General features: G+C 44.7%; 1 protein-coding gene across 2 annotated transcripts in view; it reads right to left on the minus strand.

The window, feature by feature from the left end:
* The window catches only part of LOC310658937 (sodium- and chloride-dependent GABA transporter 2-like), a 44,784-nt gene that overhangs the window by 6,676 nt on the left and 22,300 nt on the right, over positions 1 to 15,808 (minus strand). For both annotated transcript variants that reach the window (XM_083401494.1, XM_083401495.1), the window contains exons 7-11: positions 8,013 to 8,147; positions 4,897 to 5,000; positions 3,601 to 3,725; positions 2,635 to 2,747; positions 1,949 to 2,086 (exon numbers count right to left, since the gene is read on the minus strand). In XM_083401494.1, the coding sequence (XP_083257620.1) occupies positions 1,949 to 2,086; positions 2,635 to 2,747; positions 3,601 to 3,725; positions 4,897 to 5,000; positions 8,013 to 8,147 (615 nt within the window). The remainder of the gene's footprint in view (positions 1 to 1,948; positions 2,087 to 2,634; positions 2,748 to 3,600; positions 3,726 to 4,896; positions 5,001 to 8,012; positions 8,148 to 15,808) is intronic.

Genomic DNA, 15,808 nt, shown 5'->3' on the forward strand with positions numbered 1-15,808 from the left:
AAGGGCCACATGCCAGTGGCAAGCAGGGCAAAAGTGGGCAGAGCAATTAATGTAAACGTTAGTCTTGTGCAGTGAGATAGTTTCTCAGACACCCCTCTCTCTCCTCCATTCAGGCAAGCAAGAGGCATTGTCAGAGGACAACACCCAGCCAGGCAAAACCTCTCAAAGGGAGCGCAAGGCAGGAACAGCGAGAGGTGAAGCCAGGGAGGTTTGCATGGCCTGGTCCTGAAGGTCAGCTAGAGAGGCTTGGGGGGTTATACTTAGCCCCCAGGCCTGAGGTTTCCCACTCCTGCCATAGGGCATGAGCAGGAAGGCAATTCCTGATAATTCACAACACAACAGTGGACCTGCGGTTCATACACTTTCACATAATTTCTAGACATTAATATCAGAAGTCTAAGAAAAAGTAGGCTTGAGCAGGAAGATGCAAGTCCTGTTTTCCAGAAGACCTGTATTATTAGACCTGTATCTCAGCAAATAATTTTTTGGTCCTTCTATTATGCTTTCTGTTCTGGATCGTTTGCTATTAAATTTGTGGTTATTAATTGTTGATGTTTCCAGGCAATGTGCATAAATCAACAGAGAACAATTTATGCATAGCCAAGGCAGTAAAATTGCAGTTTTTTATATATTTCATGAAAGGTGCTGATTATTGTATGTTTTTCTTAAATCTTCAAAATTAACCAGCATTAGGAGGGGAATATCTGTCATAACAAGGAACTCAACTGTGAGGATACATTTTCTAGCAGATAGTAGGAGACTTTCTTAATGTGGCTACCTTTCAGGGGTGCCAACTTAAATAAAATATGGGGGGCAGGTAAGACCCACCAAGCATAATTGATCACATGACATGGTGCATGCAACCATTTGAATGGCAATGCCCATCAGCTGGGGGGCAGCCCCTTCAAATATTTTATTGGTGGGGGCAAACACCCTTTGGTCCCTAGGAATTGGCTCCTATGCTACATTTCATGATTAGATAGTTGGCTGTCTATGAAAACCCAGGCTGCAGTGTTGATTGATTACTCAAACCAACTGATAAAGTGCTGGTGATCAGTTAAAGGCAGAGCCCCAATTTGTTGCCTCTTCATTCAGGGGTGGAGGGCAACCAAAATGGTCAAAGGCCTGGAAACGATGCCTTATGAGGAACGGCTAAGGGAGCTGGGCATGTTTAGCCTGGAGAAGAGGAGGTTAAGGGGTGATATGATAGCCATGGTCAAATATATAAAAGGATGTCACATAGAGGAGGGAGAAAGGTTGTTTTCTGCTGCTCCAGAGAAGCGGACACGGAGCAATGGATCCAAACTACAAGAAAGAAGATTCCACCTAAACATTAGGAAGAACTTCCTGACAGTAAGAGCTGTTCGACAGTGGAATTTGCTGCCAAGGAGTGTGGTGGAGTCTCCTTCTTTGGAGGTCTTTAAGCAGAGGCTTGACAACCATATGTCAGGAGTGCTCTGATGGTGTTTCCTGCTTGGCAGGGGGTTGGACTCGATGGCCCTTGTGGTCTCTTCCAACTCTATGATTCTACAATTCTATGATTCTATGGGTGGTGAACCTTTGGCTCTCCAGATGCTTAAACTCCTCTCAGCCTCAGCAAGCATTGCCAGTGGTGAAGGATGATGGGAACTGTAGTCCAGCAACATCTCAAGCGTCAAAGGTTCCCCCCCCCCCGCTCAAATCCTGTTTGAGTCTCCCTGGCAGCTCCTTGCCTTAACAGGGCACTCCTCCCATTATGAAGTGGGAGACCACAGGGTCCTCTGAGGTGACTTCCATTTCCTTACGAGAGGGATGTCTTGAGGGGGAAGTAGAGCAATTTGTCCATTTTAGTGCCGCTGGCACCCATGGGGTTAAAAAGAGCATGTTGTATTTGCAACAACAGCAAACCCTCTTTCCCTCCCTTTTTATGCAGAACTTATATAAGCAAAGGAAATGCAAGTTCTGATACCTCTGTGATCATGACCAGTCCCACGAGGAATGAGAGGATGGACACAATAAGGATTAGCATTTCTCTGCGGTTCTTTTTCCGGAAGATTCCAGGATACATGTCAACTAGGGCTGTCACCAGGCTCTCCACACAGACAAACTAGGGAGATAATTTAGGCACCCATCAGCAATTTCCTATCACCGAAGATCACCCAATTTAGACCCTCCCTTATCATTCAACTCAACAAGTTCTCCACAAAGTATTGAACATAACACGGCCCTAGCAGTTCTGAGCCGGAGAAGAATTTGAGGGCTTCTAATGCTTGCCACACCTTAAGACATGAGCAGACCGGGTCCCCAAAGCTTGATTCCAGTCCTGAACAACATGAACAGCATTTTTACCTTCAACGTTGGCTGCTCACCCAAGCAATGAATTAATTGAAGGTAACATTACACGTTCTCCTTCAGACAACAAGATTCCAGCCTCCTGCACCTTCCCCGGCAGATGATGAGTTGGGTAAGCACACCAAGACAAGTCTAATCAGGCAGGGGAAAATGTATTTCATGCCCTGTTAGGTCTGTCCGAGGCTCTTTTCCTCAGTGTGAAGTTGTGGTTTATCACCCACAGCAAAAGAAGCAAGGTGTCTTCTGCCTCCCAGGCGAGAGGTTAAGTTCTTGGCTGAACCTACCCTCTCTTGGCATTCTTACCTGGCTGTCCAGTCCCAGCAGAACCACCATGATGAAGAAGAAGCAGGCCCATAATGGTGAGAAAGGCAGCATGACGACAGCTCGCGGGTATGCTATGAACGCCAAGCCAGGCCCTATCGAGAGAAAGTTGCTAAGCTGGAATCAGAGAGTTTTGTGAAGAGGTGTTATGAACACCAGGCAGGCAGCAAGGACAATGACAAAATGTAAGCCACATTTGCCAAATTATATTTATAGGGCAAGGAAGTCCAGCCTCTTTCCTGGCCTTTGTGCACCGCCATGCACAGTATTACCGTATTTTTCGCTCCATAAGATGCACCTGACCATAAGACGCACCTAGTTTTTAGAGGGGGAATGCAAGAAGAAAAATATTCTTTAAAGGGAGTGCTGAGCAGAGCCTATATGCATCCCAGGCTCTGCTCAGCGCTCCCTTTCACGAGCCGCATGGAGGGTGTGTGCGGCGCTTGCAGGTCACCCTTCTCCCTCCTCGGGGAAAAGCCCCCAAGAGCCACACATATGCTCCACGCGGCTCTTGGAGGCTTTTCCGGGAGGTGGGGGAAGGGACAGAGCGTGGCTAAGCCAGAAGCTAGAACAGCGAGGGGGAGCACAGCGATCCCGCTCGCTGTTCTGGCTTCTGGGATAGCTGCGCAGCCTGCATTTGCTCCATAAGACGCACACAAATTTCCCCTTACTTTTCAGGAGGGAAAAAGTGTGTCTTATAGAGCGAAAAATACGGTAACAAAGAAACAAGGCTGCTTAAGTGTTGGGTACCATCTTCAGCAGCAAGTAAAGCTGTGAGCACTGCTACAAGAGAAGGGGGAAGGGGGAAGAGAAAAGGCCTCCCAGTCTGATTTGGCTCTCCCATTATAGAACCAAGGCACATTGCCCCCGCCCCCCAAAAGCACAGTCACATACAGCATTCTAGGATGCTGATGATCATAACGCTACTTTTCTGCATAAACCACTCACCTGACTCAGCTACCTCAGAAATAGGCACTCCCTGCTCCTGTGCCATAAAGCCCAAGATGGAAAAGATTGCAACACCAGCCACAAAACTTGTCCCACTGTTCAAAAAACACAGAGCAATGCAGTCCCTAGGAAGAACAGGTGAATGTCAGAGCAACAAAACAAACCATACATCTAGTAAGAATGAAACATTTATAAAGACGGGCAGCCAATCAAATGATAAGCAGCATCAGTAGCCAACAAGACTGAAGTAATCAAATGAAGATGTGTGCATCTTAGGGAAATCACTAAATGAATTGCATGAATTATTAATCAATCAGTTACTGATGAATAGCCTCTTAATTGCAGCTTAGTTTCTCATTTGCTGTTCTACTTGGTAGAAGGGAAAGCAGATTTAATTACTGGTTTTCTATCATTTTTATTTCTTTTATTTTTTGTAATTAAGGCCCCATGTCTACCCCATGCAGGAAACAGGATGAGTGCAATACAGTTTTAAAAAACAATAATTTACGTTTTAAATTTAAAAGACAGCTATAGCTGGCAAAGTGTATTGAAGTTTTTCAGGGTTACTGTGCTTTTAATTAGTAGCTTACTCTTTGCAGTTTCTGCCTCATTTATTCCTTCATAATTACTGTTAGATGTTTTAACTATGTAGTTGCTGCCACAAGAAATAGGGAGGAACAGAGGAGGGAGAAGATCCAAGGAGTACGCTTATTACTAAAGGCACAGTAACTCCAAAAAAACCTCAATTCACTTTTTGCCAGTGACAATTTTCTTTTACATTTAAAATGTAAATTAAAGAATTGTCACAAATTAGGTCTGGGGGGAAAACACAGGATGAGAAGGGTGGAATTAAATGCTGGCAATGACATTGTCTGGATTTTCTGTAAAAAGTGAGTGAGTGAGTGAGTGAGTGAGTGAGTGAGTGAAGGAAGGATGGCAATTCTGGATTATGTTAGTAGTGTGGAACCAACCCATGTGAAAAAGTGGGTTAAATTTTGCTACATTTTACAGAGGGCTGGAAGGGGACATCTTGATATGGAAGGTCCATTTTTGGTGGAAGCCTTGTGTTTCTTGTAACAGATGGCTCACCTTTTAGTTTCCGGAAAATGCACAAATTTAAAAACTCATTTGGAAAAGACAGGCAATTTGAGAAACACAACACACGGGATCAGAGCAGGGATTATTTTAATCCAGTAAAGTTCTGCCGCTTTGCAGAAAGCATACTGAAGGTTCAGAAAGAAAACAACAACAAGTGAAAAGGGCAGGACTTTGCATGGTGGACTCACATTCAGTTACCTGAAGCAGTTGTTATGATACTTGTTGTAGCTGCCCAGAGCTGTCAGGCATCCCAGGCAAATGGCATAAGAGAAGAAGATCTGAGTACCTGCATCCATCCATACCTGTAAGCAACAGAAAAAACATAGCAAAGTAGAATGAGCATCACCTCAAGGAAGCTTTGCCACTTGAAAGACAGTGGATGGGACTTGAGAATAACTCCACTAGAGAAAATACCTCAGCCTACAGTTTCAAGAAGAAATTTATCTCCCCAAAAGAAAATCCTTTTCTGTCCCCCTTCCCTAACAGTAAAATTAAGTAGGTAGCAAAAAGGGAAGCTGATCTGCTTGCTGCTGTGTCAAGTGAGGTCTACCTGTCACACATTAGCCTTTTGTCCGGCTTTAGTCCATTTTCACACCTTTGAATCCATGTACAAATGATGTTATCCACAATTACTCTCAATCCTCTGGCTTCTTCTGAAATACTGCGATTTGATGCGGTTTCCACAATGCCACTTTCGCTCTGATTACAAAACTGTTTGTGTGGTGAATCCCAGGTGTTTCATGAAAAAGCATTACACTTTTCCCAGGGCCACAATCTCACCCCACCCCTTCCAAAATAGCACATTTATCAGGGCAGGAGCAAGGTGCAGTTCATGTGACTCACCCGGAAGCATAACCCAAAGACCTGCATTCCGGTTTTGCATCGGAAAAAGTTGGAAGGTATTATATAAGCCAGGAAGCCGTAATTAACTACAGCTTTTCATTACATTTGAACCCAGAATTATAGTGAATGGCTGCCAAATAAACCAATATCTGCAAGCCCACTTTAAAGCATGGCTTCATATTCTGCTTTGCTTAGAAGCCATTTGCCCTAGTTTCTCCATCTGCATGTTACAGGAAACTGTGGCTGAAGGAACCTTTCCTGGTCCATGCAAAGGAAAGATGACAGTGACAGCAAAGGGATGCATGTGGGCACATGATGCACATCCGCATCTCAGCCGATTAAGCTGAAATATCAACGTGCAAATGCAGGCAACACGCAGCCTGGAACATATCCTAAAATCCTCTGCGGTGTGCAATGTTGCAGCAGACATGCATTTGGCACATGTTGCCTTGGAAAGTGTGTAGGAAGGGGGGCGGTGGGGTCATCCCAGAGGGGTCATCCCAGGTATCATCCCAGAGGGGGGTGACAAAATCCTCCACCGCTGCGCTCACTGAAGGTAACAGGCTTGAAAACAACTGTGTTACACCACCTGCTATCAGTACTGCCAAATACTCGACATCCCTTTGCGTGAACTATCAAATATTGCAAAATTTTCAACTGTTGGAATCCAATACAGCGGCCAAGTTTTCAGAGAATTTTTGGAAAAACATTGAAACCTGAAAAGAATGTCTTGGTAACCATATCTCCTTTGAAATTCAGAGAATAATTTTGAGGAGTGTGCCTTCAGCCGTGAAAGCAGAATACAGCCATCATTGCTGGTAGCCATTGATTGCCTTATCCCTCCAGGAATAGCACTTCTCTACTGATGCTGTCAAAATAAAGCTTCCAGGCTGGCCTGGGAGGGGTTTAAAGGGGTTACAAAGGGTTTTGCTCACCTTTCCCCCCCCCCAACAGGCACCCCCTTAATCTCCTTTGTAGACACCTTCTCCACACAAAAAGGCTGGTACAGCAGCTCAGCTGGAACCGGGATTTGACATGGAGGAACTTGTCTTGAAGAGATTAAAAGAGGGCAGTTGGGCAAAGTGGAACTTTTCAGCCAGGCAAACTGGTGACTGAGGGGAAAAGGAGAGGCGAGGAGGGGGAAACATTTGCGGGGCCAAAGAGGCTACAGCAGCTGCTTCTGAACAGATGCACCAGATCTGTTTACCATTTGTTGTTGCCCCTCAGCAAACTCTAAGCACCTGAGCATCGGAAAAAGCTATCACTCACTAAGGCCCATAAAGGTGGCACAACATTGCCTTTAAGAAACAAAAGTGACTGCCACCTAAGTCATCTATGGGCACCATACTGAGGGTTGTGGCATAGCCTGGGAAGAGGAGGTTCAGTGGCTGGAGAGGAGGTGCAGTGTGGGGAGAGTCCCATGGTAGAGGTGGGGGCTTGTAGAGCTGTATACATAAAACCTGGATTTTCAGCCCTGCTTGATGAATGAAGAGTCTTCGTTTGGGGGGGGGCACAGTGTTTGGAGTCACAACCACCTCTGTTGCCCAGGAGCATATAACAGAATTGCAGTGGCGTAGCGTGGGGGTGCAGGGGGGGCCGGCCGCACCGGGAGCAACATCGGGGGGGTGCGCTCGCACTCGCAGCTCTCTGCCCCTACTAAAATCCACGGGATAGGGGGCGCAAATTACTTGCCTTGCCCCGGGTGCTGACAACCCACGCTACGCCACTGCAGAATTGCAACAGGGTTTGCAGCAAGGAGATTTCCTTGGGCAGGAGAAAAATCCAGAAAGAAAAACTGAGGCAAAAATGGGTTAATTGCTGTCATCCATGCATATCCTCCATTTGTTGAAGAAATAAAAAATAATACGGAGGTTCAGCCCTGGAGATCTCCTCCTGTTTTCTTTGCAGAATTGTTTCATTGTCCACATATTCTGTATTGTTTGGGAAATTGCAGTGTTTTAGTTCACACAGCGGCCTTTGTTTGTTAGCACTTAGTGGCCTTGGCTTGTATTCCTTCACGTATTTATAGCAACATCGTTCTTAATCAGGTTCCCACAATCAGGTTTGCCTTTCTTTGTTACTTCTATTGGGGTCACACACACCCTCTGCTTTTTGTCTGGTTCCGTATAAGGCAGATCAGTATGTTCCTAAAAGGGTCATTGGCAGCAAGGTTATTTTAAAAAAATATATCTGATGAGATTTTCTGCAGAAAGGATAAATCCAGGTTAAACGGGGGGGGGAGGGTTAAAGGCTGCCATTTTGATGCCAGTGATGCTGCAGGTGCTGCAAACAACCTGCATACATGAGCAGCATCGATCCCACAACTCACACCTGTCTGGAAGCATCCTTAAAAGGCGACAGAGAAAAAAGAAACATAAAGGAAGCAGGTTGTGGGTAGGTGGGGGATAAGAGAGATTCGCAAAAAGGATACACGAGGATAAGGAAGCCTCTCTTTGCTTCTCTCAGCTTACCTGGGGATCACTGAGCCGAGTGAGGTCTGGGTAAAGGTAGAAGAGGATCCCTTTAGATGCCCCAGGAAGCGAGACACCCCTGATCAGCAGAACTACTAGCATGAGGTATGGGAACGTCGCAGTGAAGTACACCACCTGGCAAGAGGACAAAACGCAGGCACAGCATTAGCAATTTCCTGCGAAGAACAGCTGGGTTAGGCAGGTAGGTGACCAGAGCTTCGAGTAGACCTACAGCAAAGCCTGCTTAGCCTTCAAACATTACAGTGGTACCTCGGGTTACAGACGCTTCAGGTTACAGACGCTTCAGGTTACAGACTCTGCTAACCCAGAAATAGTACCGCGGGTTAAGAACTTTGCTTCAGGATGAGAACAGAAATCGTGTGACAGTGGCAGCAGGAGGCCCCATTAGCTAAAGTGGTACCTCAGGCTAAGAACAGTTTCAGGTTAAGAATGGACCTCCAGAACGAATTAAGTTCTTAACCCGAGGTACCACCGTATAAGGGATGGGATGGTGGAAGCAAGGGAGGAATGTGTTCCATCTGAAAGCTCACTGCAATGGAGACTTTGCCATCGCAGCTGGACATTTCTGTTTATCCAGGCCTCCAGTCAAAGCTGCAAATGTGGTCCAGTGGTTAGAATGCTGGACTAAAACCTGGGAGAGCAGGGTTCAATCCCTCCTCAGACACAAAGCTCACTGGGTGACCCAGGGCCAGTCACTGTCTCTCACAGTCTCCAACCTTAATCACAGGGTTGCTGTGAGGATAATCTGGAGAGGGGCAAAGCTCTCCTTGAGCGACTTGAAGGAAAACGTAGGATGTAAAGGCAATAAATAACAACAAATGGGTCACTCTACAAATTTTGCTGCTGTTCAAGTGTAACAGAATACATAGAAGTGACAGCTAAGAATATAAATCGAGAATGCAGAAAGGTAAGGTGACTTGGGAGGGCTCAAATACATCCTGGATGACCCAGATATTAGAGGATTTTTCCTTATTCCAGCTGCCCCACATCTCCATGTAGCAGCTCACATGTCATTTCCTGGTACATTCATATTCCCTATGAAGATCATGAGAATATAATATACACAGATACAGAACACATTATTAAATAGAATATATGACTGCAGCAGCACTTGTCTGCAATATGTATCCAAGCAATTAATAAATAAATGCAGTTGGATTTTTAGCCCGTTTCTCCATTCCTACTACAGCAAGTGTTTAACTGCTTATAAAAACAAAGGGCACTGAATCCAATCTCCAATACTCAACCCTGACAATTGTAACTGCCACTAACGTAATTGAGAAGACCAACTTAATTGCTGAATGAAGGAATCGGCAGTTTCTGGGGGAATCTTTTTGTTCAATATTTTTTCCATCTCAAGATCGCTAAAATCCAAGTTAAAACAAAACAACAGTTCAGGTGAAAACTGAATATATCAATGGGGACTCTAAAACAAAAGCATAGTCTGTTCCCCCGCCTTGCTTTATTTGGTTCTGGAAACAATCCAAGTGGAAATTTTCCTCTTACTTATTTCTGAATTGAAACAACAGGGCTGGAACAGAGTTTGTGGGTCACCTGAGCTGAAGTGCCTGCCGCAGCAGCCTCCCTTAGATAGACCTGCCATCACATTGAATCAAGGGAGAGGGAGGCAGTTATTGAATATTGTTACAGGCCACCCTAATCCCTGCCAAGCCATGCATGGAATTCCAGGGGTTTTGGTCCTCAAGCAGGGTCTGTGCTGCATTGGATATTTGAAGATGCAGTACCTTTAAGAAATATGGTTTATTCAAATATTTGCACTTGAATTTAGACAGAGGGAGTCCAGATCTTACAGCACGTCAGGAACTGGCTAAGGTGGAATATACACACACATATAAAAACCGTTCTGAAAATGTCCCCCCCCCCCAAAAAAAAAGTGTTTTTAAAAAATACATGGAATTTTCCATAGGGCTCATCATCGCCATCTAGCGTCACATTGTATATTGTACTTAAAACACACTTAAAACGTTTTATTTGCAGCTGTATAGCTGAATCCGTGGCTGGATCTAGACACGTCAAAGAAGCATTTCAGTTAAACGCGTTGTAAATTTAAACAGGGGAAACAGGTAGAGAAAAACAGGACTCTACAGCGCCATCTGGTGGCACAATGTTATATTGCATATACAACTGGTATCCATCACTTTTTCTTTACCAATCTAGCTGAGTCCCTAGATAACAGGAGTGGTACCAGATGGGGAAGCCCCAGAGGAGGAAGGCTCAGAGCCCAGGTGGTCCCAGGTGGTGGGACACTGAGGAGTACTCAGAGGGAGGATGGCAGAAGGAATGGTTGGATGCTGAAGAAGCGACAGGCTGTAGTGATCAAGGATTGACTGACTGATTGATTGATTGATTGATTGATTGATTGATTTAAATAACTCGCCCTTCCTCCAAGGAACCCAGGCTGGCAAACGGATGCACAATTTAAAAAGCACACAGTCACTTAACCTACTTATAGGTTTGTCACTCAAATAGTAGACATAAGAATCTGACAACTTCCAGTGGTGACTGATCACAGAACACAAATTAATGTCTTTCTTAGAACATAAAAACTGGGTTTGGAGAGAGAGAGAACTAGTGTGATGCAGGTTCAAGTGCCTCCTTAGCCATGAGGGGATTTTGGCCCAGTCACACCCTCTCAGCTGAACCTGCCTCACAGGGTGGTTGTGAGGATAAAAAAATGGGAGGGAGGAACTTTTTATTTACGCTTCTGTAAGCTCCTTGGAGGAAATGTAATAAATAAGCAAAATAAGTAAGGAAGAATCCTAGCCATGCTCTTCCTCTGAATCTGCATTTCTCCTTTAGAAAAACGCACATACAACGTCAACAGCAAAACAACCAGCTTTTATATTTATTTGGATTTGCAGTTTGTAACCTAGAAACAGCATAAATCCCTCCTAAGCTGGACCTTTCTCCCCAAAGACCAGGGCAGGACACATTAATGCTCTCACCCAGTAGAATACAGACAGAAACAACAACAAAAATTGCTTTCACACAAGTATTCTCCTCCTGGTCTCCTTATTAAAAAATAATAATGAAGGCATGTGGAAGTCAAATTCACTGAGATTTAGGGTTGGGGAAAGAAATTTGTTTCGGTTTGGCATTTTAAAGTCACTTTCCAAATCAATATGTGAGCCGAAACACACCCATCCTTTGAAACCTAGTGCCTACATGGAAGGTATACCCACACCAGTGTCCTAGTCATTTTTTCTTCCCCAAATTCTGGTGTGTGTGTGTGTGTGTGTGTGTGTCTGTGTGTGTATGCTTCCACTCTTGGGCTACCTAACAGAGAGAGTCAGCGCTATCATCAAACTACAGTTCACTAGATTCTTTGAGGGGGAGCCAGGGGGATTGAAAGCATGAATAAAATTGTTATAGATGTTGCATACATATGCTCAGAACCATTCATTCCCAGTCCAATTATTCATTATGAATTTTCCTCATGGCAAAAAGGACTTGCTCACTGCTCCTATGGAACTGGTTCCACCCAAACCATGGACAAACACCTTCTTCCTCCATGTTACACAATACCCTCTAACATTTCTCTGATGGAAATATTCCATAATAATAATTTTACTATTTATATCCCCCACATCTTACTGGGTTGCCTCAGCCACTCTGGGCAGCTTCTAACGTATATAGAAACATAATAAAACATTTTTAAAAACTTCTGTATACAGGATTGCATTCAGATGGCTCAAGGGTCAGATAACTCCATACCCTCCAACATTTCTCCAATGAAAATAGGGACGTCCTAAGGGAAAGTGGGACATTCTGGGATCAAATCAGAAATCAGGGTGGCTTCTCTAAGTCAGGAGCATCCCTGGAAAATAGGGACACTTGGAGGGTCTGTGTATGCGAACTCATGCAGGGAGTGGAGATTTCCATCAATTCCCAGACTCTGCACCTTTCAAATCCTAACTGAGCACCAGATAGGCACACACTTGCAATGACAAAGCCTTTTCCCAACTCCTACAAGAATTTGTGATGGGATTGTGTGCCTGAAAACAGCAAAATATTTGCTCCGGTGTAAACGACTGGCCCAAATCCAACCATTGTTGGTTCAATGAAACGATAGCAGATGTTCGGCTTAGTTGTGACCTCCCTCCCCCCCCCCCCGCCGCCCTGGCATTTTTAGAGCACTGTTCACACTGGCTTGACTATGAAAAACCAACTGCGATCAAAGACATTGTGCTTTGACTCACGTTGTTTTATAACAGATAGGATTTTGTTTGGATCTGGTCCATGCATCATCAGTGCCAAATTATTCCATCCATGCCATTGAAGGGGACAAAATATCAACCTTTGTGTTTCCTGTAACACTGACAAGTTTATGCATCTGCTCAGCGCATGAAGCTCCTGCTCCGGTGGAATGGAAAAAGCCAGCAGCCACATCGCAGACAATGATGGCACCTCTCCAAAACACGAATATCTGTCTCTGGCCTAAGACAGCCACTTAGACCATTATTTTTTTTAAGTGGCATGGGATGTGGGAGAAGTCCATTCGCCCCTTCTCAGGCAGGCAGTTTTCTGGGCGGGCCCCAAGCCTCCTCTGTGAACCGGCCTATTGCAGGCCAGATCATCCTCCTGCCACCCAATTGGCCAGTGGTGACAGGAATTAGAGTGTGTTACCCTGGGCCAATAGCGTGTGTGTTACCCTGACCAATAGCGGCGCTTGGCCCCATGTTAAGGGCAAAGGGAAATTCTCTGCTTGCTGGGCCTTCGGCCTCTATTTGCAGTTCGCCAGCCAAGTTACATGTACAAAAATGCAAATATTAGGGTAAGTCGTGCATGTTCATGAAATAGCCGCATATGTTTTGCAAAAATGTCTGTTATTAGGCAAAATTGCATAAAAACCATGTCTATATTAGGACGAATACAGTGTTGAATTCTCACAATGACTATTAAACGAAAATGCAAAGTGATGTGGAAATATGGAGAACTGAACTCAAGACTGGAAAATATGAAATGAGAGAAACCAAAACTGACAGATACACTTATCCTTATGTGGGAGCTCCATTATCAGAACTCCCAACTCTTTTAAAAGACTTAAAAGCAACAAGGGGTTTCAAATAGACTGGGCTTGCAAAGCTAAGGGCAAAAGCCTGCTCCTGTCTTTCTTCAGCAACTGGTAATTTCAGAGGGGCCTCTGAATCCTGCAGGCTGCCTATAGCTGTCATGTACACTAATACTGAACTCGATTCTCTGAGTACTGGTCTTTATGTAGCCAAAATGGCACCCTCCAGGGACAAGAGGGAGGTGTCAGGAGGTCTGAGGAAACTGCAGAGACCACCCAATGAGGACTGAGATGTGTATGCATGGAATGCTAGTTGTAGGGGAGAGAACCAGACAGCCATCAGCCGTGGGAAATAAAAGCATCCCTTAGAAGATGGCATAACTTATTGGCTTGAACCCTGAACAGCAGGAGCACTCTGTACTGCAACATTAATGTTGCAGGTCCAGTCCCACTTGTCATGACTAACAGACATTGACAGACTTATCTTCCATGAATCATGCAGCTGCTGCATCACATCTAGTTTGGCTCTTACAAATCCAAACTAAAAATACAGGAAGCATTCATGGAAAAGGCCAGCACTTTTGCTTCCATAATCTTCTTTTCTTTGGTGATCACTCGTAGCCAAGTAAGATTGCCTTCCATAAACATGGTTTTAGCAGTGAGTCCCTAAGTGACTGTGGAGGCCAATTCTGGACCCACACGTCCTTCCACAGTGGGGACATTGGTTCATGGGCTGGAGTTGATTACGGTGTAGATTTGCCAAGCGTGCCTTCCTCTTAGCACATTTCTCCCTTGTGTCCTGAGTTTGAGTGTCTTCAAAGACCATGACACCTTTGGTCAAGGCTGTTCTCCAATTGGAGCGCTCGCAGGCCAGTGTTTCCCAGTTGTCAGTGTTTATACTACTTTTTAAAGATTTGCCTTGAGACAGTCTTTAAACCTCTTTTGTTGACCACCAGCACTACGCTTTCCATTTTTATGTTCGGAATAGAGTAGATGCTTTGGAAGACGATAATCAGGCATCCGCACAACATGACCAGTCCAACGAAGTTGATGTTGAATAATCATTGCTTCAACACTGGTGATCTTTGCTTCATCCAGTACACTGATATTAGTTCACCTGTCTTCGACACTCATGATGCACGGAGTTTCTTTAAAGCCACAAAGACCATCTATGGGCCAATAAATTATGGCATATGCCCTCTACGCTCAGCAGATGGTACCACACTTCTAAAAGATAAAGAAGCTATTGCACAGTGCTGGAAAGAACACTACCAACATCTCCTTAACCACAACTCCCCCGTAGCTGCTGAGGTCCTCTCACAAATTCTGCTCCCAGAATATTCCTATCACAACCAGGTGCTTACTTCCGGGTTTCTCAAACAATGCAGTGAACCAACAATTTACCCTGCCCCAATATGCCAAGGGCCGGTACTGTATTTGGTCCCTCAAGCATCCCACTCAACCTTGGCTGTGGTGGAGTTCAATCAGATGGGCAGCAGATGGCTTGCGAACCAGCGCTGGTTCATGGACCACCACTTTTGAGTAGCACTGGCCTCAAGACCATAGCCACTGGTTGTGAATCAGCTACAGAGAGGTAGTCATAACACAGACCAATGTTTCCCAAAGAAAGTGGGCTACAGGGATCACAGAATAAGCACCTGTGTACATGCCTTTAGAAAGGGTGTTTTTCCTGTCCTACCTTAATCCTTCCTTGACCTCTTGGGCCTTCCAAAGCTGTAAGAGAACACTTTCATCATGTTCATTTCCTCACACAACAGGAGCCCAGCATGTGTTGGGAGAGAAGCCAAGCCAGGGTTGTTTTTTGGTCATTTGGAGCTCAATGCAAATTTTGTGTTTATCTTAATGAGCCGAAGTTTAAGAGATATTCCTAGATCATTTCCAGATTATTCCAGACAAGGAGATCCATTTGCACTCTATTATATTGACATAAAATATGAACGCAGAGATACCTCCCAAGAATGAAACAAGACAGCTGAAATGTTAAGGAGAAATTGAACAACAAACATTAGCAGTGGGAGGGAATGTGGAACAAAATGGAATTGTAGACAATTTAAGCATTGAATGGTAAATTTATTATTGCTCTTTTGGTTTTCCTGAATAGGGAAGGGCCATAGCTCAGTCCAGAGCATGTTGTGGCATTGCATATAGAAGGCTGTGGGACTGGTGGCCCATTAAAAGTTGTGGGACTACAACTTCCATCATCCCTGACCATTGAGCTAATCTGGGCTGATTTAAAGGGAGTTATAATCTGACAACATCTAGGAGGGCCATAGTTTATCCATATTTGTTCTAGTTAGTTACCAACAGTTTTTCATTACTAACAGTTGCTTATTTTACTTATTCAATATCTGCACACCTCTCCATAGCAAAGTTCTCTGGGCAGTGCATCTAGGCAAAATGTAAACAGCCTCTCTCCATTCAGAGAATGTGTGCAGAAGACTTCATATTTTCACAGTTTCCATTCTTAGATCTTCTCTTCGGAGTTTCTGTGTCGCATGCCAGCTTTGCTTTCACATAGCATATGCTTCACAAGACATGGGTTTTTTCCCCACTACATCAGTTATCCATCAGCATGTTTGGTCTTATTTTTCTACATTCCAAGCAGGGCCAGCCCAATACAGTTTGCTGCCTGAGACAAAACACAAGATGGCATCTCCTCCCTGGTTCCATGTACGGAAGGCATCCAGCCTGGCAGCTGACTCTGTCTGGAGATGGAGCAGCA

Source organism: Podarcis tiliguerta (assembly GCF_965153285.1).
Source record: "Podarcis tiliguerta genome assembly, chromosome: 10".
NCBI lineage: Eukaryota > Metazoa > Chordata > Lepidosauria > Squamata > Lacertidae > Podarcis > Podarcis tiliguerta.